The sequence below is a fragment of the Scophthalmus maximus genome, chromosome 17 (genome assembly GCF_022379125.1).
Source record: "Scophthalmus maximus strain ysfricsl-2021 chromosome 17, ASM2237912v1, whole genome shotgun sequence".
Taxonomy (NCBI): Eukaryota; Metazoa; Chordata; class Actinopteri; order Pleuronectiformes; family Scophthalmidae; genus Scophthalmus; species Scophthalmus maximus.
In genome coordinates, this window is record NC_061531.1 from 18,399,776 (window position 1) to 18,425,683 (window position 25,908).

The 25,908-nt window shown below is 44.7% G+C and overlaps 1 protein-coding gene across 1 annotated transcript in view; it reads right to left on the minus strand.

The window, feature by feature from the left end:
- The window catches only part of LOC118288973 (speckle type BTB/POZ protein), a 181,889-nt gene that overhangs the window by 132,931 nt on the left and 23,050 nt on the right, over positions 1 to 25,908 (minus strand). Inside the window, 6 exon segments of the mRNA XM_035615584.2 lie at positions 14,382 to 14,670; positions 14,672 to 14,702; positions 17,134 to 17,208; positions 17,210 to 17,253; positions 18,727 to 18,849; positions 21,967 to 22,028. Coding sequence (XP_035471477.2) covers positions 14,428 to 14,670; positions 14,672 to 14,702; positions 17,134 to 17,208; positions 17,210 to 17,253; positions 18,727 to 18,849; positions 21,967 to 22,028 — 578 coding nt within the window. The 3' untranslated portion in view covers positions 14,382 to 14,427.

Consider the following 25,908-nt stretch of genomic DNA (forward strand, 5'->3'; position numbering starts at 1 on the left):
AGGCAGGTGTGGACGGTCAAAGGCAGGCTTTTACAAAAACGGTTCAGGTTTAATATCTTCCTCTTGATTTTCATCACAACCCGAGAGCTTCATCGCAGAACTAACAGTCCCGGCGTAATCGCATTGTCCTTCTGTAAATATCATGGGGCCCGGTCTCATCTTTATTTTATTACCACCTCTATCACTAAAGACCCCCAGTGAGTGGACCGATATCGTTCAGGCCTGAGGCCCAGCCATCACTGGTCTCATATTATCAACCTCCTGCACAAAAATACATCATGTGAAACACAGAGGACTTCTTAAGTGACACATTCAATCCAAAGCAATAGTTACGTTCGGTCTAATATTGAATCTGCTTTTCCCGTGAAGTGGTCTCACCGCACTGGTCCATCAAAACTATGCTGCGTTCACACCAAACGCGATGCAAATCTTTCACGTGACTAGAGATTACGAACAAAGCCAACACAAAGACGTGAGTAGAAATGAAATGTGTGTCATTCGCTTCACTCGCTCGAGTTGAAATATTCAAACTAATAGTTTCACTTTGTGCCCTCTCGTATCATTGCAATTAAATTGGAGACATAGTGGTGAGTCGTCAGCATAACAAGATATATCAAAAATAGTAATGGTCATGGCTTTGTTAGAGGTTGTATGCAAAGAGCAGAAATGGGCCAAGAGTTGAGCCCTGTGGAACACCAAGAATTAAACCGGTAAGTGAAGAAGCAATAATGTACAGAAAGGATATTAATACCGGCTGATATGAGCCTGTCATAGACATTGATATCGGTGTTTATGTATATATATTTGTTTTTTCAGTTTTTTTAAGATAAGGTTATTTTCTTGCTAAATTTTGAGGTCATAAAAAGTAAAAAAACAAAACAAACTGGCCCACTTTAAGAGATCATACGTACAAAATTTGCATCAAATGCAGGTCAATTGTCATTGACGTCTGTATGATCTGGTGTTTATCAAAAGATTCCCACTGGAGCAGCACATGCAACTCACAACTCCGTGATTGAACAGTGTTACTGTATTCAACCCACTCGCTGTACGGACAGTTTATAAAATCATTTCTGGGTAAAATCCTCACGTGCATGTTATGTTGTGTCTGGGATTAATAGAAAGAAGAACATGATGAGTTTGCACGGCTCAACAGACCAAAGAAAGCTTCCGCAATAAAAGAAAGAAGCTTCGGCAATAATGGCAAAATTAAAAGTCGTGATCTCATGGTTTACAGCTTTAATCTATTGCAGAAATTTTTGTAAATTCTGCAGTTGTGCTCATAATGTGCAGCCATGAAGCATTTTCTACATATTGCACCGTGCTCATTGTCATTAGCTGGAGCGACAGTGCAATTATGATTGTTATTATTCCCATCATTGCATACGCACCTTTCATGCAGCTAAGTCATTCATGTATTCAATCAGTATGACTCATTAATACGACACATCCTGAGTCACTTTTTTGGAGGGGAAAACAAATCCTACAAAAATTTCCCACAAAAAATCATAAACACATCTAATAGCGGAGAAGCCTTTTCTTGACGTTTGAAGAAGAAGAGACTTTGCTTCGCTGTCATATTCAGCTGCCTGCATCGAAACGATTTTGCATGCTGGTTTGTTTATTTTGGACCATTTGAATATTGTTTTTCCACACAAAGTTTACTCGAAATGCCTTTTATATAAATCACTGCTCGTGTACTTTTTCCAGAAAAAATCATTTATTTCCACATCAAATCATTAGAAAACAGAAACCACCCACACCGCGCCACGCCTGTGTGTTTTAATTGTAATTTAATGTTATAGTTTTATCTTAGTCATCAGATACGGAGTTCTTGGTGCAGGAGATCTGTGATCAGAATGTCTAAAGCACCAACGTTGGGCAGAAACAGTCGGGGTGAGCAACTGGCCCCAGTGCAGCACAAGATATTCATACCCCCCCCCCCCGCTGAGAAGTAACCGCGCCCCAGGAGCGTCCGCGAGACGGAAAGAGAATGAGTGCGAAAAAACAGAAAAAAGACAAACTTGCAAAGCCTTATAAGTCAAGATAATTCTCTCAAGTGCAGCGGAGGGAAATTGGCAGATTGAGGAGGAATAAGAGGGAGAAGGAGAAAAAAAACCTTTGCATTTTAATGAAAACTTTGAATTGAACGTAAATAAAGGCAGGAATACAGCGGTGCACAAACAAAACAAAAAGCAAAAAAGCAAGGAAAAACAGCATCGGCTTTAAGGGGTTTTGATGGAATTTTTAACCACGTATGAGTTTGTGTGTGTGTGTGTGTGTGTGTGTGTGTGTGATGACGACCCATACTCACTCAGCTCTGAGGAGAATGCGCAATGACTTGGGTTTGGAGCCGTCAGCTCACCTGAGCGATCGGGGGACTCCAGCGGAGGAGGAGGAGGAGGAGGAGGAGAAAAAACACGTCTCTCACTATTTCACCAGAGTCAGCAGGACAGAGATATGTTACAAATATCGAAGGGTAATAGCCAAAGTGACGGACCAACATTCCTCACAGTGACCTTTCAGGTATATGCACGGGGAGTGTGTGTGTGTGTGTGTGTGTGTGTGTGTGTGTGTGTGTGTGTGTGTGTGTGTGTGTGTGTGTGTGTGTGTGTGTGTGGAGGGAGCAGCACGTCCGATAAAAGCGGATAAAGCAAAGCTTCTTGAAGGACGCGTGACCTCATAAATCACGCTGGCGTTCCCTGCACAGTGGTGAGATGAGGGATTTTCTGTTCTCACAACCAAGAACACCCCCCACATTTTGCCATCTATACTCTCATTGCCATAATGCTTCACCTGGACTGTCCCCTCATACCCACGTCCACTAACTCCAGCCCATAGAGATATCTATATATATATATATATATATATAAAATATGTAAAACTTTGACCATTAACGTGAACGGGGCTGCTTGTAGTTTCATCCCCACAGAGAAACATAGCTGATGTGATCAGGATCCAAGCGGACTGAGGGCGTCTAGAGTCTAATTCAAATTTTTTTCATGAACCGTAAACACAAGCAATGAAATAATGAGACATGCAGTCTGCACGACAACTTGAGGCACCTTTTTGTTGACTGGATCTGCAGAATTTTGATTGGCTGCTGGCAGCCACATTGATTAATTTATGAAAGCAATATTTTTTCGAAAATTTTGAACATAACTATGAGCGACCGTATAAATTTTTGTAACTCATTCTGATCATTTCTCTTTGAAAAAACAAGCATTTTTTTTTAAGTCTTGGGTGTTGTCCACAGAGTTTTTGATGAAACCCTGATCGAAACAGGGTTAAAGGAGAGAGAATATACGATATACATCCAGTTGCTAGTTCTTTATTAATGCAGTCCAATAAAACAGCCCAGCAATAAATCCTTGTCAAGGTCAGGGCTTTTGTTGAAACGGTTGTTGGACAGTTGGACCGGCCATGATGTCATTAAACCTGAGTCGCAGTAGCCGTGGTGATGTAGTAACCAGAGCTCTGTGAGGGATGGAGGTGCTCGTTTGGTCATGTAACAAAAAGATTGTTTACAATTCTGGAAGTGTGTCTGAAACCTTTCTTAACATTTCCTGAAAACACCCCCCCCATATTCTGTCACTTTGGGAATTGTGTCCTCACTTACCAGAGATACACACACACACACACACACACACACACACACACACACACACACACACACACACACACACACACACACACACACACACACACACACACACACACACACACACACACACACACACACACACACACACACACACACACACACACACACACACACACACACACAGGTAGGCATACAGTACATCCCTAAACCTCAGAAGGTCAAGCTACTGTGGGTTTCTGTCTGTTTCCATGACACTGCCAACCCAGCACTCAACCTGACTATCAATCAGCAGATAAACCGTGCACACACACACACACACACACACACACACACACACACACACACACAATATGGAGCAGAACCTGATCTGAGGGAAAGAAACCCCCCCCCCTGCTGATTAGCACCTGAATTATCATATCAACACAAATTATTAATACACAATCTTCGGCATGCAAATGAGTATCTGACAAAAGCTCCGTCTCATACCACTTTGGAACGTATTGAATCATTTCTTTGTGAGATAAAAGTGGGTTAATTCGACAAACCAGCGCTAATCACGAGTGACAATAGGACAATCTCGACAACGGAGATATGTAATTAATGAGCTCATGGTTATTTGAATTGATACAACAACTGACAAGAGCATCGACCAACGGGAGCGCCGCTTAAGTATTTTCGCCAACAGCCAAAATGGCTGCCGCTGATGTGGAGAGCTGTGTTGAATCCGCCGTCCAATACAGTGTCAATCAAACTGGATTGTATATTATTTCGCACACTGTCGTCTGTTGATATTAGTCGCTCGACGCCACGTCACACGTTCTGCTGAATGTGGTCGGTGGTCTCCTCTGCGACCACACCCCTCAAATTGAAGGACACAACGTATAATGAAATGTCTTTGAGAAAGAAAGGAGGAGGAGGTAAAATGGCCTGCGCGCGCGTGTCAGAGCGAAAAACACCGAGACGATCAGAATAAAGGCACAATCGCTGCCTGGTGAATCAGACACACAGACACACACAAAGAACGGTGAGACCCGGAGATAACGCTGGAAGAAGTAGCGGCGTGTGATTAATCAGTGACAGCTAACCACTAATTACAACCCCCAATCAATTACCTCAACGCTCATTATCTAGTCAACACGCCACCTGGAGAGCACTAATGCGCTTTACTTGCTGTGGGCAGTATCAGCACACATATATATATATATATATATATATATATAAAGACACACGCTCATCTTTTGGAAGCAGAAGGAAATTTGACCAGTGTGCAGTTTGTTTGTTTTGGGGAATATGAGTGCATAATCCGCTTTATGAATTAATCCGGTGAGTCTTTATGAAGAAAGGTGAATATGTAAAGGTCTGTGGGAAAGAGGGGGGGGAGGGGGTCTGTGCAGTGGCCTGAAGCCTACAGCCTTTTCTTTCCTTTACATTCGGAAGCGAGACTAAAGATTAAAGCTCTTCTCCCGGCAGCTCTCGAAACAGAGCACAACCCAATTACACCCGGCCGGACCTGCACCTCGACTGGAAACGAAGAGGGGAGAGAAAGAAAGTCGGAGACGGAGGAAAGAGAAAAGGCGATACGAGGGAGGCTGGAGGCAGAAAGGACTAAAGGGAACTGACTGTGCGAGGAGAAAGAAGGAGTCTGGAGGAGAGATTGGTCTGAAGTATGAGGCGGAGAGCGGAGCTGGAAGAAGGAGTGCAATGCAACGGGAGGTGTTAGGAACAGAAAGTGAGGAGGGGGACGGAGGGGGGGTGGAACTGAGAATATCAGAGGCGAGAGGGAAGCGATGTCAGACATCACCTCGGGAGATCAAATAGTGCGTTCAGTTGGAAAAGGTGCGACTCCACATGGCAGAAAGAGTTAACGGAGACTGAGGAACCTGAGAGAACACGACCCGCGTCGCCGAGCAAACCGTCGACTCGGCGGGAAGTCGACGGTTTGCTCGCGTTTTACATCTTCATGTCTTTCAAATCAAAGCATGTCAAAAAGACGACACTGCGGTCCGCACTTAAAGGAGACATATTATGTTTTTTTTCAGTTTTTTCCCTTTTCTCTAGTGTGTTAAAGGTATCTCTCGTCAGAAAGCAGTCGGGAAGATGCCTCCGTGACATGGTGACATCACCAAATTATGGATGTCTTGAGGCTAGAAACGTATAACTTATATATATATATATATATATATATATATATATATATAACTTATGTTATGGCTATTTGATCTCACCACCAGTCTGATAGGGTTTTTCCTGCCTGTGACCAGAACCAACATCAGAATTCCATGTGTGCCAGCCGCATGTTGCAGACTTGAGTAAACACGTGCGATATCATAAAGAAACTCAGCTTGTGGAGTTAAAAGAGCTTCTCCTACACTCGTCTGTAAATCCTTAGCAACAAATGACTGAAACCTCCTCTTCACTTCACGAGGAGCCTCTCAGAAACGTTCAGAGTAATTATACAGTTGGCGTTTGCACCTATCAAAGAGTTTGACGCAACAAATCCAAACGGGCAGAGACGCAGACGAGGAGAAGGGATGAAACAGAGACTAGATTAAAAATCGTGTGTGTGTGTGTGTGTGTGTGTGTGTGTGTGTCTGCTCCGTCTCTTCCTGCTTAGCTTCCTTCAGAGAGCAGACGCGCCACTCGGAGGGAGTTGGGTTTATCGGGTCTGCTGCGGGTGACTGATGATGTTTGGTTTTTGGAAACTAACAACGATTCATCCCAAAAGTTGCAAGCTGGCTTCACTGGGAATTTTTCTTTTTTTTTAATTTCTTGGCAGGACGGAACATCATCTGGACAAACATGAAGATGCCGAGGGAACCTGTACCGAGGTTAGCATTTCTTATAATTTAGTTTAAACACATAATTTCTCTATCCACACTGTGGCTCAATTTTGCAATATATCACCTTTCATCACATTGGCTGAACGTGCACAGGACACGTACGTTAGCACACGGATTATTCTGTAATATGTTTTACAATAAAATGCAAAAAAATATTCACAAAACTAAATTGTGCCTGGTTGCTTGGCATGTCGTAAGACAGCTCTCGCGTTTCATAAGGTTTATGAGTTTGCGGGATTTTCCAGAACTGGATTATTTGTGGGGTTTTGTGCTAAAACCAAGTGGCAACCCACAGTGACGTCAACCGTTGTTTTGTGAGCTGCCGTTATGAAGTTTTCCCATTTTTAACCGGCGCCATCTTGGTTTCTTTGCAACCAGACATACGATTGGGGGTGTGGTCTGACTGAGAGCTCGTCCACCTGCAATCATGCATGTCTAGGGGCTAGTGTGACACGCCCCCCCAACAAAGCCGGCTAAAGTGAGAGCGAGAGAACTTCCTACACGCCCGGGAAGCAGTTGACCAATCAGATCAGACTGGGCTTCATTAGAGCATGTAAACCTTTTTCAAGTAATAACCCAGAGTAAAATTATGAACCTGAATATGAGCATAATATGTCTCCTTTAATAATGAACAATGAAGGGGCCCGAGATACAGACGGACACATAGATTTCTTGCTTTATAGTTAGACTCCAGTGTCTCTTAGATAGATATGATCGATGGTGGAATCAAATCAAACCACAACCCTGATTTTAAGGGTTTCCAACAGACAACTAGTACAGTGCAGTTCATATTGTTAGGATTGTCGTGTACTGTCGCTCTGCGAGCGTGAGCCTGAATGAAGATCTTGTCCCCTCCCTCCGTCCCTCCCTCCCAGTGGCAGACGAGATAAAGGGCTAAATAAATAAGACATGGCTTGTGAGGGTCACTGAGCCATGACCTTTCGGGCCATTTGCTTTTGGAGCACCGGAGGAGTGCAGCCTCAGCTAACCCCTCCTCCACCAGCCGCCGAATTCCAGAGGGTGAATTTTAATCAGCGGCGCGCTGATGGTCGAGGCCGTGCATCATGCCTAACGAGGCTAACAGAGGGCTTTTCATTTGCCCCTGCACAGGTAACAAATGGGCAACAGTGTTTTCCCCTTTTTTTTCCTGTAATGCCCTTTAGTGCATCGCTCCCCTTCCTTCCTCCCTCCCACCCACTCCAGAGCTGCCTCACAGACAACGTCATCAATAAGGTTTACACGATGTCGCTTTTTCTTTTCACCGTTGTTTTAACTCCTGCCGCCACCGCCGCCAATGTTTATCTGGACAAACTAAGGCTCCATCAGTTTTGCAGTATGTTTTCTTTTTTTCGAGTTTTATTAGCTGCAACTTTTTACAGTCTGATGCAATCGGGCACAGCAGCCCTGCAAAACCACGCGGCGTCTGGTGTAAAACTTTTGTTGACTCCTCGTCAGGGAGGAGCTGATTGAATTCGGTGGCGACAGCCGAGTCCGTACACGGCAGTTAGCGGTGGTGGAGCTGGATAGGATTATATTACACTGAAAGTTTTTCTTTTTTTGGGGGGGGGGTTTTCTATTTCGGCTTTCGGCCTGGTCTGTCACTTTGGTCCAGGCTGAAATATCAGACTGTACAGAAATTTAAGTAAATGCGGAAAGCCTGTATTCTCTGGAATCACCAGCAGAGGGCGACTCCACTGGTTGTTTCTATTGAAGTCTACGAGAAAATGATTCTACTTCTCACTTGATTTATAACATCAGTATACATTTTCCTGAGGAGTTTATGGTTCAATCTCTAGTTTCAAGTCTTCTTCAGTACAGTGTGATGTACATTATGTAAATTATGGTCTAATTTAGTGTAAAATAAAGCACCTTTTCGTGGATACAGCGTGACTGACACCTGGTCCGTCCAATCGGTGCATGTTTGTAGGTGTAGGTGGTTGATCTCTCAGTCAGACCACACCCCCAATTCAACATCCTTGTGTTGCAAATAAAACAAGATGGCGCAGGTCAAAATGTGAAACTCTGTCGTCACGGTGGGTTGACATTCGATATTTACAGATGTTCCCGGAATTCTATTAACTTTGGTGGCTCCCTGACTTTCACTCTCTAGTGAAACCAGCAGGTCTCCTTGAATAAAAGCCTTGTGGAGCTTCACTCATATTTATTGGGTTTTGTCTCGTACTGTATTTTTTTTCTCCCACATTCTACTGTATAACCAAATTTTGCCCTTAAAAGCTCCTCTCTACTCGTCCCACCCTCCCTCCTTCCCTCTGGGCCCTGACGCACGCCGGAGCAGGCCCCGTTTATTCCTCGTTCATATCTCCTTCCAATATACCAGTATATCTCTCCCCCATCTTATTTGGACAGGATTAATACTCCAGAGGGAGACGGGGTAGTAAAATATTTCCCCTGCTACTTAACGTCACTGAGCTAATAATTCCAGATGGAATTTCAGCCGCCGCCGCTGAATGCCCATGAGGGAGAGAGAACAATGACACGAGTAAAACGATGTCAACCGCTTTTAAAATCGCTGAAAATAGATCGCAATGAACCAAAGGAGGTTTTTTTTTTTTTACACAATCCAACCCTTTCCCTGCCGCCTCTCTTTCCTCCTCTCTTGTCGTGACGAGCGTTGTGTCCCGATGAGTGCGAGTCCATCACCCCGTGGCTCCACAGGTCTCATTAAACCCGGGCCAAAAGGGGAACGTTCTAATAAACAGATGAAGATGATACTGTTACAGTCGGTGCACAAACACACACACGCACACAACCTTGAGAAAGGATTACACCAGGGACAAGTACGAAAAACCTTTCACTTGATTATTCGGGTCCAAATAAATCAGAGCCCTCAGACACACTCCGACCTGAGAGCTCTGACAAATAGTGATAGAATAACAACCTGCGCGAGCAAACATTCAGACAACCGTGTTCCCTGTTAAGAGGGGGAAAAAATTGACACACACACATTCACAAACACACACTTGAATAATGAAACACTTGCACCTTCCTCTGTTGCGCTGTGCACAATAAGTCTTGCTTCATTAAAGCCAAATCTCATCCGCTATCAGTTTACAACCACAGCAGTCGTTGGAACCGCCGGGGAAATACAATTCCATTCTGTTTCGGGGGGTTATCTTAATATATGAGCTCGTCTCCGTCACGTTGGTCCGCGGTTATGAGCCGGGCAAACACCCACAGCACTGGCAATATTGCTCCGGCAACATTCGCAGGACAGATTGGTGCACACAAAGCAATTAGCGGCTCGTATATACGTGCGTAATTGCGTCTGTGTGTCTCTCTCTCTCTGTGTGTGTGTGTGTGTGTGTGTGTGTGTGTGTGTGTGTGTGTGTGTGTGTGTGTGTGTGTGTGTGTGTGTGTGTTTGTGATTCAGCTCCCACATCTGGTTCCTTATTCTCCTCTAATTTCTTACATCCGCTGTTATTAGCAAACAGTTGATTGGGGATTTGTTTGTGCACATTTCCTGATCCTTAAAAAAACAACCCTCTCAGGATGGAGGAGTCTTTTTCTGTTATGGCGTCTCCGAGCACCCCGGAGCAGGTACAGTGCCGTGGCGGCGCCGCCACCGCCGCCGCATCGTCAGAGTAAATCGTTTCCTGAGATTCAACTCGCTCGGACAAGGCGGAGAAGAAGGAGACACAAGACAAATGGAGTCCACAAGAAGACACATCTCTCAACTGCCGTCAATGTCTGAGGGCGCTCCGGCCATCCATCCTCCCATCGCTCCCTCATTCACAATCCGTCTGGCCCCTATCCCACCTGTATGACGCCCGCAATCACTCTTCATCCCTCCATCCATCCGTTACCCCTGTCACTCCACCCTTCCATTTCTCTGCCCCAAGGCCCCCGAGCTCCCCTTCACCTGTCACACATGATGCCATCTAAGTGGATTACTTGGGATATCATGAGGGATATATATGGTCAAATATCCCCACACAAAAGGTTATAATGTACTTATGCTGCACTCGACTGCGCTGTACTGACGGATAATGACTGGGTGCAACTAGTTTGATGGCTTATTAGAATAACACTGTCTTGGTTTCTCACTTTTTATATGATTCAAGAGAAAAAATGTAAGTAATTAATAATCTTCCAGCGCAGTTATCTGTCAAGTCTGAGTTTGGAAGTCGTCACTGAAGAGAAGTTGGTTTAAACGCTGGCATCATGATGAGAATGTATAAAAGTACAGGAAGATACAGAACTGCGGGAAGATTTTTCACAACCTGGCAACAAAAAAGTTGTCCAATGTCGATGTCTTATTGCTGGTATTCCTTATTCATTCATTACTTATTAACCATTATTAAAGAATGCATTACAATTACAAATTTTAAATCTTTTAAGAACAGAATGCCTCATTAGATGTTGTGATTTCATTGCATGACATAAAAAACATTTGCTCTTATCAATGTTGTACTAATGATCTATGAAACATTTATAGAGAAAAATGTGCTGATAATCGATTTAAATGTAAAGATGATTGCTTACAAGAAATAAGAAAGGAAATATGAATCGGCGTGTTGACATGCACTGACTTAATGAGATCACAATCCGCTTTCTCCAGTAACCTGATCATCTGAACGTCATGTAATCTATATAATCCACCCCAGAAATTAGAGGGGGGGGGGGGCTAGACTGAGCTATTTGCCTGGTTTGATTTCTGTTTGTGATGATGCCAACAAATGCCAGATGCAAAACAGATGCCTACAAAAGATGCCAACGAGGAGAAAAAATATATATATATATATATATATAAATATATGGCACGGGCAAGCCCAGAGAATTTGGGAAGTCCTAACTCAAAATTTAGTATAGTGAGTATAGTGAGATATTTAAATTCATAGAGATGCTTAAGGTGGTGGCCGTTGGTTTTAAATTTCAAGCCTCAAAACTCAAAAACCCACCAGAAGAATCTGAGCCTCCTTCCCGATACTCTCCAAGCCCTCGCCCTCCTGGCTGCTCGTCCTCTCTCGTCTGCCTCCGCCTCCGCCTCCGCCTCCTCCTCCTCGCCGACCGGCAGGCATCAATCTCTGGACCGGCTCCTCGTCCTCATCTTTAGCGACGGCGGTGCTGACACAGGACGCGGAGCTTGTCACCGTCTTTCACAGCATTGACCTGCCACACCTCGCTTCTCCTTCCCGCCATAAAAGGAGGAGTGAATGATCGGAAGGACGGAGGCAAGAGGACGAGTGGAGGAGGAGGGAGGGGGGTGACAGACTCATACAGCATGCATAACAACTGAGGACGCCTCTCCACATGCATGGCTCCATCTATCCACCCCCCCTCCGACTGTCTCATCTGAGGCCAGCGGACACACACACACACACACACACACAAAGATGCAGAAGGTTGGCTGCAAGCTGCTACACAAGCTGACTATCAAAGCCGGGGAGAAACATCACACCCCGATGCCTCCGATTTCCGCTCATACGAAGAGGGCCACAATGGCGAGGCCTCCGAATCCAGTTAACAAAACTTTTACCTATCTCAGGGACATGCGCGCCCGACTCGGAGAGCGCCGCTTGTGCCCGCCTTGTTTCAGTCAGGTGCATGTGCACACACCTTGACCTTTTCACAGAGACATTCTCAAGGTGGACATCCGTGTCCAACAGAGAACTGGCGGATAATATTCTAGGGGCCGTGTTTACTTGCGCAAGTCAGTTTTAATGATCTGGTGGCAAAAACGTGTGCGGTTAATGTCACAAGAAATCAGTCATTCCCTAGAGTAGAGATATTTGAACTTGAGCAAAATATTTGCGCGATGCGATGTCCCGGAAGCCCATTAGCGTTGAGATTACATACAAAGTCAATGAAAAAAGGCGAGTAGAAACTGTTTTCTCGTCTCTCGTACCTGACGAGGCGAATGGCGCGAAATTCGCAATTTGGGTTGTGAATTTTATTCTGTTGTGTCCAAATTGATGATTCCAAGCAAATCAATTATTACTTTTATTTTGTCATACTGTGCCCAATATCAACATCCACAAATAAACCCATCAATATGCAGTATGCGTGACATTGATCACCCAGCACTATAATGTCATAATATTTTAGGGAGCACTAAAAAAATACAACTTTATGGTCCATCAGGAAGGATAATTGTCTTTGACGTGATTTATTTTTTGAACATGATGCGCAGGGAATTTTTTAGGACGATAATCATCAGTGACATTATAATATTTGTTAAAAAGATAATAAAGTTTTTATTATGAGCTATTCAGTCCGTCTGACGACAGACAGTGTGCGATAAATAATTCTGCTGGTATCGGGGCAGAGGCTGATAAACAGTATATCACAATTTTTCAGTGAGTGAGATGCAACTTGGATTCCTATGTCCCAGTTTCAGGAAACCTGTTTCATGTGGTTCCCGTCTCTGTGTCTCATTTCCTGCCATCTCTCTTCTGTTGACGCTCTAATTAATGAGGCAAAATGCCCACAAAAATATATATTCTTTCATACATGAGGTGAATGAATCATAAGCGTGTGCTCCATCGTGAAGCCTCTGTGTGACGAACAGTGGCTTTTCCATCGGTCTGATGATTGTCAGGGCAACGGCAGGATATCCCCAAAGATCAGCGGCCGACTGTTTGATGAGGAGCGATTTGCAGAGCTCAGGACTTTGGGATCCTTTAAAGCCTGCTGGGCCTCAACTTTGGTCAATACAGAGAAATCCCTGTTAAAATACTGTCCGAGGAGAGAAGAAGGGCGGACCCGCTCAGAAGTGATTACAACATGCGTGTTCTCCTGAGCGATGTCGGCGGAGATCAAGTCAAACGGGCCCGTGGCCACGAGCGAGGGGATGAGTCCGCTGCGTCCTGCACAGCTGGATGTGACGAGGGAGACGGGCGATTCAACTCTGATCATGACTCAGATTGAGCTTGAAACAGAAATGTGTTATTCACACACACACACACACACACACACACACACACACACACACACACACACACACACACACACACACACACACACACACACACACACACACACACACACACACACACACACACACACACACACACACACACACACACACACACACACACACACACACACACACACACACACACACACACACACACACACACAGAGATCTGGCAGCAAGTTGAAATGAGTCAGATACTGACCAAACTGCAAGATGAGAAACAGCGAAGACATCGAGGATGAAGAAGAATCTGTATTTTACAGGTTCTGGATCCAGAACATAGTTGTTGTTTTTGTTTTTTTAATGCACTGTGATAAACAGGTGAATAAAAAGTTTGGTTTGTTTCCGCGATGGGTTTATTTTGATACGATACTTAAAGCTGAGCAGCCACATGGCATTTTTATTCATCCGCTACGTGTTTTAATCAAACCCCGTTCTGTCTGGTGACGAATCCTGCGAAGATGCTCAAACTGTTGTCCTGGACAACGTTGACAAAATAGAGGGAAGGTCATCATTGTCCTTGTGCAGTTCCACTACGAGCAAAAAGTAAGACTGCTGAAGTATACAGACAAAAATGGTCTGTCGTTCTCAAGCGAAGTTCATTTTTATATCCCAGCACAGTCTCGATTGAGACGATACAGTTTCAGTCGGCCCGTGTCTAAATAGCGAACATTAAAACATGTTCATATTTTTTCTTCTTCCCTTCAAACTGAGAATAGTTTATGTTCTAGAAGAACAGACACTGTGTACGAACACTTTCCGGCTGGTTGATCCTCTTCACTTGTCTTTTCATAAGCACAGTTTTGGGCTTCGACAATCGATCTCAACTTTTACATTGCGAGCCAGGAGATCATTTCTCGCAGATCAAGGTTCTTCTCGCTCTCCAAATAACCCAGACGCAAGGATATAAGGAATATGTGAGCTTGAAATCCAGAAATATCCAGGTTCAGATCTTATAGAAAAATCCACCCCCCTCCCCATCGACAGAGATGTGTAGTACCTTCTCCGTGGCATCGGTCTCTGTTCTGCCCGGCGGAGTCGTTCCCTCAGACATATCCAGACAAAGTCCTGGTCTTCCGGATGCTGTGGCAGCGAGAGCAGGACTGTGGAGGGAGGAGCCGTGAGGTCGCTGGTCCAGGAGGACACACGGTGGGTTCAGGGACCTCTCCGTTTCTCTCCGGATCCACTAGGACTGTGTGAGGCATTTCCTCCTGGGGTCCAAGGAAGGTGCACTGGGAGCGATAGGCCTCCGCTACGAGGTGTGGGTGAGACTTCACCATGGACTTCCAGGCCTGACGTCTCCATCACATCGGCGGCGTGACTGCGAGAAAGAGGAGATGCAAAATCTTAATGGACAAACTAAATAACTGCACCAGTTTCTTCTCCAGAGTTTGGGATTACATGGCTCCATCTGTGTGGAGGCATCAACGATTTGTCATACCAGCTGGCAGAGCGGCTATTTAGTTTATATTTTCAAACATTTAACCCCACAGGTCATTTTCTGAGAGTGGGAAAAAACAACTTACACAAATAAAAAAAGGGCAGCAGTCGAAGATCGTGAATATGTGGGATGTGATGAACAAGACCGTTTAGTCATAGTTAAGTCGTATCAAGTCACGTCCCACTATGTCCCATCAGATGTTACATACGGCGATAATCAGTGAACACCACAACCAAAAAGATTATGTTTCCTTCCTTTTAATAGTTTTATAGTCTTCAGAGGAGGTGAAGCTCTACACTGTTTAACACCATTTGAGAAAAAGGTGAGGGAAAATTGAAATAATGTATTTTTTAATCATTTTACAGTTAAAAGTTAATGTAGGATTACAATTTATCATACCAATCAATATAAATAAATGTAGACTATATGTTTATTACCCAGAAAAGTTGCAAACAAAATACAATATATACAAAATTGGAGAGAATCCGAAATCTGAGTGGTAAAAAAACGTGTTAATAATATGGTAGAAATAAGCTACTTTTCCCCAATTGGATGATACTTTACAGTATCACCACGTTCATCTGACAGCTTTCATTTTACAAAGTCATAATCTTAATTCGAATTCTTCCATCCTGGAAAAAAAAGTCTTTATTGCTTTAATTGCTGACGAGTTTGGTCATCGTCTCCCACAGGGTCTGTGGCAGTCCTGACCCCCCCGACGCCCTCGGGGTGCAGGGCCGTGTGGCCACTGTGTGGCCTTTAGTGACATTCTTCACAAACGAAAACAGCTTGTGTGTGTGTGTGTGTGTGTGTGTGGTAATATGCTGCCCACACAGCAGCTCCAGACCTCCAGCTGACGACCTCTGACCCTGCTCTCTGTGGAGGATGTGAACCCCTGCTTACAGTAATGGCCAGAGCGCTGGGGGTGAGGCAACGGGCCAACGAAAGGGCAACGGGGGGAGCAGCCCCCGCGGGAGAGGAAGTGGGGGGGGGGGAGGCAGGAGGACCGAGGGGGGTGGAGGGAGAAAGAAGACAACAGCAGCAGTAAATAAATAAATGAAGAACACGGGAGGTGGATGGGGAGTAATGAAAGTGCAGCGAGAGGGACAGGGGGAGAGCGAGGGCAGGTTGAGCAGCGGTGTGTGTGAAGGTAAATTAAAAAGAGGTCAAACTCTCACCTCCAGTCTGCAGCAATGATGAGGCAAACCAGCAAAACTATCACAAATACTTTTTTGTGTTGTTTTTCTGCCTTGCTTCAATCACTCATGTCGCGTTTGCTCGACTTCCGGAGATTCATTCTACGGATTTACTCGAAGCCTAAAGATTCATGTTAGGTTAAAAAAAAGCGAGTTAAACTCTTTTCAATAAACAAAGTGGATGAAGAGAGTTTGGACGGCTTTACTCTCTGGAGAGGAGGAATAAACAAAGAAGAGGTGGGATGAAGAGGATTCCTATTGTCTCCACTAAATGACTGTAAGCTGCTTGTAAAGACCGGTCAGGGGAAGAGGTTGAGGTGCTACTGGTGGTGGTGGGGAGAGGGGGGGGGGGATTATTGGTTCCTCCCGTGTCATCTGTTTTCTGTATTCGTCCTCCAAATTGATTTTTGTTGTGTTGCTCTTGTCGCTGTCGATCGTGTCCGCGGGAGGAGTGGGGGGTTGATAACGCTTTGCAAGGGCAGGAGTTTCCCCCCGTGGCCAATTTTCCTCCCCACCACAACCACCACAACAACACTGTCGCAAATTAAACTGTCATAACGCCCATAACCACAATTAATGACGGGGATTAGGGGCAGAAAATCTGCATTACTGAACATATGAGCTCCTAAGCACAGAACAGGAGCGGGAGAGGAAGGTGAGATGAAAAAAAGGGAGGAGGGAGAGGATACAAGAGGGATGGAGGGAGGGAGGACTCGTGGAACAAGGCCAGGAGACGGAGTAAAGCTGCAGAGGGAGGACGGATGCGAGGCGGAGCGTTCAGATAGCAGAGGGACGGCGACGGGCAATTTAGGGAGCGACTGGCCTTCAAACACCAGATCAATCGTCTGGACATAAATAGCAGCCATTGATGCTAATAGGCCCATTCTTACCTAAACAGGCTGCCGGCGACACGATCAACATCAGCAGAGGAGGTTTACTGCCAAACAGTCCTGATATGATACGGCAACGAAAACGGTTTGATCTGGGAAATTAAATTTACATTTTCTCTGGAAAACAAAAAAAATTGCTCCCAGTGAATTCAAAGACTTGCTTCAACGGAAAAAGCGCCGCGTGGAACTAGTTGTGGAGATGGATTGACTTGGCGTGTGACTCACTAGCTGATGAAGTCCGCGGCCCGCGTCTTGAGCTGGTCGGCGAGGACGAGGACGTCTGCGGCGTTCTCCGCCGACGCACAAAGCGTCCTCGCGCATCACCGTCAGCCTCTCCTGCGCGTACTGCCAACGACAGACACAGGGAGAGAGGGAGGGAGCAGGAGATAGAGATAGAGGGGAGAAACAACAGGTAAAAACCAAATTACTTGAACAAGGCTGCCACTAACAACTTGTTGTCGCGCGGTGTAATGACACGGAAACAGCGAATTGCTCCGCCGCAGCGGTGGTGGCGGCTAAATTGAATGAGGAAATATATGGCCGGGAGAAGGGGAAGTGACAGTTATGCATACGGAGTTTCCGCAGAGTTTGTTTTTCGAAATTGCTGGGTACAAATAATCTCCTCTTGTATTCATGCGCACGTCAGGATGAGTTGTCGGGGATGGGCGGAGACGACTGGGGGGAATTTCGCCTTCACCGCATTTTTTTTTTAAACTTTAGAACCAACACTTATGATGTAAAGGAGTTGATTTTATTCGACTTACACTAAACATGACTTGTCGTGTGTGTTTTGCCACACATTTTTTGGGGGGGTGAGAGAAAACACAAGAAGGAGGGAAAGTTAGATTCTAGATGAATAAAAATCATCAGAATCAGAAAATGCTTCTCTATGGTGCAAAGATAAAAACACACACATTGACTAAAAACAAGGAGCAGAGCACGTGAAGATGGTAAAAACTACAATTAATAGTAAAGTGTGGGTGTGTAGCCGCATGATTGGATGACAGCACTTAGGATTTTTTTCTTGTTTAAAGTGCAGATTGCTTGTGGAAAAGATTATTAATTATTATAAAAATGATAAAAATAGACGTTTAGTTCAAGTCCTAAAGAAAACCTTTACGAATTTTAGACCTGACTACACAAAGTAGACTTAGTACATAAAAAAAAATTGGTAACATCAGGTCAATACAGAATCCCTGTAAGTAGCCAGTTAAAACCCATTGAGTGAATTCAAAAAGCACTCCTGAAATTTTTATGTGAGACGGTTGTTTTGTTGTTGTTTGGTTGTTAAATCTTTTGACTGGAAGATTACGGCCGTAAAACTTGCTTTGAAAAAAAAGAAAAAAAGAACCCCGACAAGTAATAGGCTCACTTAATGAGAGAATGAATGGCTGCTCGAGTCATAACAGACTGGACGAGAGCTGCTGCGAGCAAATAAAAGTTGGGAGAAATACAACTCGAGCAGCGGGAAGCTATTAATACAACGAGGGGCAATAAGCTCCGAGAAATACTGGGAACCAGTGGAGGGAGAGGGAAGAGACGAGCAGGGGAGCAAAACAAGAGTTTAGACCAATAGAGTATAAATGGAATAATAGAGTATATTTATATATAAGTATACACGGTCAGTTAAAGGGTTCATACACTCATGGTCAGTTAAAGGGTTCATTCTCATTGTGTGCGTGCGATTGCTAAAGTGTGTCCGCGCTCAGGAACATTTAGTTTTTCACAGGTATATTTCCCCGGATAATAATATGCATACTGTCCTGTGAGTAAAAGTGACGCCGCGCTTACACGCACGCACGCACGCACGCTCTGTACCTTGTCATTTGCCGCCAGCAGGTCATCCGCCATCTTGTCCAGGTTGGGGGCCTTGCCTGTGTAGATGAAGCACATCGTCTCTTTGAAGACATCTGGCTCCGCGTCATTTATCTCCACACGGTTCTGAGCGAGAGGAGAGGAAACGGCGGAGAAAATACACAGAGGGGTTGAACAAAATGAAAAAACCTCAAGAGAGGAGAGGGGAAAGACGCTTTGACGATCCTTCAAAAGCCAACACAGCGGTAGGGATTTGAATTTTTATTTCATGCGAGTGTCCCGAATAAAACCTGAAAAATTCTAAATGGAACTGGCTCACCTTGTTTAGTACACACACGGGGACAGTCAGCCACGCAGCGGTTCAAAACAAGTTTCAAAAAGTACTCGGAAGGATTCTCTGAACAGTCTGAACACGTTTCAGCAGAACTCCATTCTAGTGCAGTTTATTTAATTCTTTCATTCACGCTGATGCCCTGAAAATTAATCCCGAGCGTTTCGTTCCTTGACAAGAGCCTGCAGCCAGCGGAGTAGAGGCTTTATCGCTCGCCGGCACAGCGACGGTAACCTGAACCCTTTCCCCTCGCCGCACTGAGAGGCAACAACAAAGCGCTAAACCAATTACAACGGTGCTTTATCGTCGCCACGGTGACCAAGGGGGCCTTTTTTAGCAGGGGTCGGGTCGGGCCGACAGCTTGGTCCGTTTGTGAGGAATCGACGGCAACATGAACACTACTGAGGAATAACAAAGTGACTGTTTTGCTCAGCTTAGAGCACGGAGGCTGCTATCGTGCCCTTTTACAGGAATTCAGATACCACACACACACACACACACACACACACACACACACACACACACACACACACACACACACACACACACACACACGTGTGTGGCATGAAACTTCTCCTCACCTCATTATGGTGCACAGTGTGTGTACGTACTGTTTCTAAATTGTCTCCGGACTCCTGAAAAGTCATGTTCTTCACCACAGTCGGTGGATGTCGACAAACGACCCTGAAGCTCAACCTAGACCAGACCGAGATGCTTCTCGGTCTGGTCCACCTCTCCGTCACCATTGAGAAACCTCCGTGGTGCCTCCAGCTCAGACTGCGAGGAACCTGGGTGTGACACGGGACCAACAGCTGTCCTGCAGATTCATGCTCCACAAAATCGGGAGGATACGTCCGCCCCTCACAGAGAAGGCGACGCAGGTATTTGGTGCAGGTTCTTGCCATCTCACGTCTGGAACTACTGCAACTCCCTCCAAGCCGCATGGTCTGCCGGTTGGTCTACCACCTACCAAAGTTCTCCCACACTACACCGCTCCTCAGTACCGGCTCAAATCTGATTTGAAGGCACTGGCACTCGCCTACCGTGCTCTCAGGCCCTTTTCTACATCCAGAACATTGTCAAACATTAACACCCCAGCCCGTCCACTCAACTGAACCCCGTCTGTTTGCTGTGACCTGATGTCAATGGTGGAACGAGCTCCCCATTGACATCAGGACAGCAGAAACCCTTCAAACCTGTCCTACGCAGACTGAAAACTCACCTGTGCAGACTGCACCTTAGTCCATGAATCATTAAAACAGATGGAGAACAACACAAATCGAAATTGAAGACCTTGATTCTTGCACTTTTTGGGGTAACATCTTCATGGTTGAATCCACTTATTGTAATTTTCTTTGGACAAACCCGTCGGCTAAATGTGGGAAAAAAAAGGGGAAATAGGCCACGTGAGAAAAACTGTCAGGACATGGCTCACTATTTGCCAAGGTGAGCTTTCAACAGCGTCTCGTAAACAGACAGGACTTGTGTAGTTACTGTGTCTCTATCCACAGAGCTGTCATTTGTCTCTCCCTCTATTCAGAGGTGCTGCACAGATACTATAAAAGTATCATCAGTGCTGCAGAAGGAAGCATTAACCCATCTATCTGGTTTCTCTAAGTCCCACTGGGACGCGGCCCGCCCGCCCGCCCGCCCGCCCCCCTCCCTCGTTTCGTTCTGATGAAGACGCCCACTTAAACAGCAATTAAGATGCATTTCCTGGCTCTATGCTTCATAATTTCCCCCATTCGAGCCGCACGGGCATCAATATTCCACTGACGCCACCGAGGTTCAATCTCACCACCTCCCATCACGTGAACATATCTGCATCGCACACGTGCACATACACGTGGGGAAAAAAATCCCAAAAAACAAAACATGCATAATGACATCACAGAAGACAAACAGTATAAAAGAAAAGTATGTGGTCACATGCATGCAACTGTAAAACGGACCCAAACTTCATGCATCTTTAACATCAACTGACTTACAGAGTTTTCAAATGCTGGTTTCAAAGAGCATAACTTAAATTATTATACGAACATTTTAATGCGACAGCACTCAACAATTAGAGCAAATGAACTCAGATAGTAAAGTGCACACAAGGGATGAAACCAGTTCTCTATCAAGTGAAAATCAGCCGCTGCTCGGAGACAAAATATCTTTTGGTTGCTTTTGTACTTAAATTTGAGTTTGTTCATTTCAATTCTTAAAGGTTTAGCTTTTTCTAATAATACTTTTTTTTCAGATAGTTTCAAGCCAGTAAGTTTCCTCATTACTATCTATTATCAGAGATACAGTATAGTAGCAAGCTTACGAGTTAACTGCCAATTCCAACGTTTAATTCAATGAGATGTACGTCATATCTACTCTCATAACTGCCTATTCAAACCACTCCTCTTTTGACGGAGCAGTTCAGACTCATGAGACAGGAGAGTTAAATAACAGTGGAATGGTCCAACATAGGTAACAGGCGACAACTGCTTCTGCCATTTTGTCATCTCCGTCCGTCCTTTGCCTCAAAAGGTCAGAACTTGATTTACAAAGACCCTTGCGATATAAAATCCACAGATTCTTGACCCATATTCTCCTCGTCATGCTCTTAATCATCTAAACTGTCCTCCTTCCTCCTTAGATTTCATCCTGGAGACACTGAAATGACAACTGAGCTGAATGTGACTAAATTTCCGTGGACCAGTTTCATTTTGTCTCCAGGAATCACATTAAAATGGTGCAGATAGTGTGTTTTTATTGTATTTTAAGGACACCAGATTGCAGAGCTGCAGTCAACAGGGCGTGACGGAACACGTGCCGACGAGCACTTGCTGACGCAACAGAGAGAAAGATTCATTTTTGAGACGTCCGACTCGCCACTGCAACGGAAACGAAGGAATGGACGAAAGCGCTCGCCTCACATCCTCGCTCTCCTCCGTCTCGTGCTCCAACATGGCACTGAACGCCGGCGGGCGGGCGGAGACACAGAGGGAGAGAAACAAAAGACGACGGAGAGAGAGAGAGAGAGAGAGAGAGAGAGAGAGAGGGGTGTTTGTTATTGTGTGTAATGTGGAAACACGGCGAGGTCTCTGATGTGCGTTAACGGTCTGCCGCCGCCTACGGGGCCGGAGCCGAGCGAGGGGGGGATGATTGACAGCGGTGACGGCGGCTTCCCTCGCACTCACGGCGACCACTCGGGTTTGTTTAGCAGGTTTTAAATGCTGAGAGACGGACTCCACTGCAGCTTATTTGAAGCGTTATGCTTTTAATTAAGGTCCGTCTCGCCTTTTTGAGAACATGGTCACCTGCTGCCACTCTGTTTTCAACATGGACGAAAACTGATGAGGATTCATTTCGTCAATAAATACATACAATATGTTTTCAGTGATTTTCACTCAGCTGTTCATGTCCCTGCGAATCGAACACTGTTCGCCGCAGTCTACGAATCCTCTCGAGGCAAAGACAGTTCAGCCTATGCTTCCATTTACTGAAACTAGCGATGTTTCCATCAAGTTCATACGCTCGCTCGAGGTGTTTTTTTGCGAAAAAGAGTTGATGCGCAAAACGTGAGATGGAAACAACTTTGCCGAATAAGTTCTGACGTAGCGAACGTTCATCCCACATGACTGGTCAGCTGTTTTAAATTCCGGGACAAGTGACGGCACGCACTTTGCTTTTTACATTTAGATGGAAACATAGTTAATGAGTTAATGTGAAGACTAAATGCGGAAGAGAGAGTGTTTGAAATTATTTTATAATTCACTTCTCACCCAGCTCTTGGGCACCGCCTGACAAAACAGAGAGGGATAAATGATTCTCGTATTTTGTGTTTTGCCACGCTGCAAAAGATGAAGTGATCGATAACTTTGCCTCACAGCGTGTTTTCTCTCTAATTATCACCGACGTGACCCCCCCGAGCTGGAGAGGTCACGTTTCATCTCCAGCAAAGAGCGACTGGTGCGTGATCCAATCCGCTGCGCTTCGGATTCCGTAAATCAGTCCCACGTCTGTTCCTGGAAGTCACTGCTGTGTGATGCGTCTCGTATCCGTGGTTCTGCTTCATCTGATGAAGATGGTGGTTAGTCTCGGCAACAGGCTGCGGCTGCATCTCAAAGACGGAGCTGAGGCTGAAGTTGATTTTTGTTTACCAGCGGAGGAAGGAGGTTTGAGCTCGACCTTTGACGAAGAACCGCATATCACGCAGCGCCGCCTTCCTTTGATATGGTTGACTTTTCTTTTTGATGATGTGCTCACCGGCTACCACTTTTATAACCCCCCGTTTTCTAATATGTGCCTAATTAGCTAGTGATTAAAATTTAACAAATGTTTAACACGTTATTAAGTACACGTCAAAGTCAGTGGTATATGCTAATTCATTCAAGAACTTAATAATCAGTTATTAGCTGCGGAGCGAGCCACAGATTTAATTAATTACTCATCTGGAAACACTGGCGTGTGTGTGTCGTCCATCAAGTCTGCACAAAGCCACAAATACGTGTTATAGTGATGACTACAAAAGCAAAACGCGGCGCGAGTCATTAAGTGAGTGAGGAAGTTCACAATGGAGCATAGTGACGGAAATGTCAGCTGCTGCTGTAGCATCTAAAATCTTCATCTAGATAAACAACATCACGTTCTTTTTATAATGTGTGTTTAAGCGATAGAGTGTCTCAGGGTCAGAATGATGCCAAAGGTCAGGAGGGAAACACAAGTTTAAACCTCTGTGTGTCTTTTACTTTACTTTTAAGGGGCCTATGAAAATCAAAAACACGCATCATCAACTGTTCAAATATATTTTGGTGAGAAAGCCCCCAACGTTTATTTCATGATTGTATATTTGAGAGAGGGGGGAGGGGCTAACAATGTCCGTCTGGTTTACAGGGGAGGTGAGGGACAGTCGATTTGTGAAAACAGTTAAAGAGAGAGTTGTTTCAGAAAATATAAATCTCTTCTTTTTTTTTTCAGGCAATAATGAAATCTTTTTATTTTATTTATTTATAACCTTTAACCCCGAGTAAAACAACGTCTGTGCTGAGGCAGCATATGGTGTTCTATCTTCATTTACTCTGACCCAGTAACATCTATACTCATACACTCAAGTGTTACCTTTCATATAGATACCAACATTTTTTCTATATATCTTGTAGTTGCAGAGATAAACTCTTTTCATTTTGGGCATGTAATGCAAGACAAGTCATTTAGTAAGAAACATAATGTTGGTACCAACTCTTCTTTCAAATAACGTCAGCAAACGTTTGTGTCGTCGTTCCTGAGGTGAGTTTAGAGAGAGACAGTGTTCATACTTAATATCCTGAATGCCCAGGTCCAGTTGGACTGTGGGGACAAGGAGTCTGTCTTTCTGGTGCAGCTCAGTACTGGTGAGCTCATACTGCAGCAACAAAGGGACGGAGCTGAGGAGAGAGAGAGACACGAGCCCCTTTCACACGGCCTGTTCAAAAGGCGGGAATGTCGCACCTTTGTTCGGTCTAGAGGAATGAAGCCAATTTGAGTTGCTCTCCATCCTTCGTCTGATCCCCCCTCTGTCCGTCTCCACGGCGATTTAACGGCCGGGAGGGTTGTGACGGGAAGCGGCCCGAGAGGGGGAATAACGAGGAGGAGGGACGACTTCTGGACCGAGCAGAGCAGAGAGAGAGAGAGGAGGGTTTGTGTGTGTGTGTGTGTGAGAGGGAGGGAGGGGGGGGGGGGGTCCCCAAACCACAGCAGCACATAATTAAAATAGGTCCACACACACACACACACACACACACACACACACACACACACACACACACACACACACACACACACACACACACACACACACACACACACACACACACACACACACACACACACACACACACACACACACACACACACACACACACACACACACTTCAACAAATCCAATAATGAACAGCCTCTCCTTCTCCTCCACAGAGACTCACAGTTCACCAGTTCCCTCAAACTTTTCACAATCTGATGCTGCTGTCATAAAAGTACCAATATCTACTATATTTTTGAATATAGATTTATATATATAGATATATTCATGATGAAGTAATCTTTTTTTTTTATCAATATAGATTCCTGAAAACCTACCCCCCCCCAAAAAAAGACACAAGGAGCCAATAGCTGATTTCTTTCTGGATATTCAATGTATTCAAATGTAACCATCCCCATGGCAGCCGCTGGTATTCATTAAAATTAAAGATTTGTATTAGTATTTCCCCCGGAATTTAAATTCACAGCAGAGCAGCACTTGAAAAAGGCGTTTTTAGACTATGAAACAAACGCTTTTGAAATTAAACGCAAGGATGATAATGACAAACTGCACCATGAATAATTACAAACTCTCCCACACAGGAAGAGATTGAGTGCTACAACTAAAGCACTGTTATTATGTACATTACAGTTTGGGCATACATATGAACAGATACATTTTTATACTTGGATATTGGAAAAGAAATACATTTCGTTTTCTGATTTTTTCTTTTTTATCATTATTCACTGCACATTAGCCGTTAGCACAGCAGCCCTGCAGTTCACAACACCCAATGTTTGTATACGTGTCAATACATCTATAAGTCAAATAGCAAAAAATCCTCATCCACATCAATTCAAGAAATTCAGTTTCATCTAGAAAAATGTTGTTGTTTTTCTTTGCGATAGAATTTAAGATGTTCACTTATTATAGGTAACAGTGTCAATGTCTGTTTCTATAGCATTGCTGCGAAGACGCCGACATAGCTACCTTGGTAGCTATGGGTTGCCATAGCTACCAAGGTCAGAGCACAGACCCCTCGAACATATGGTGAACTGAACTTCCAACGAAGGAAGTGGGAAACGGTCAATGTCGGTAA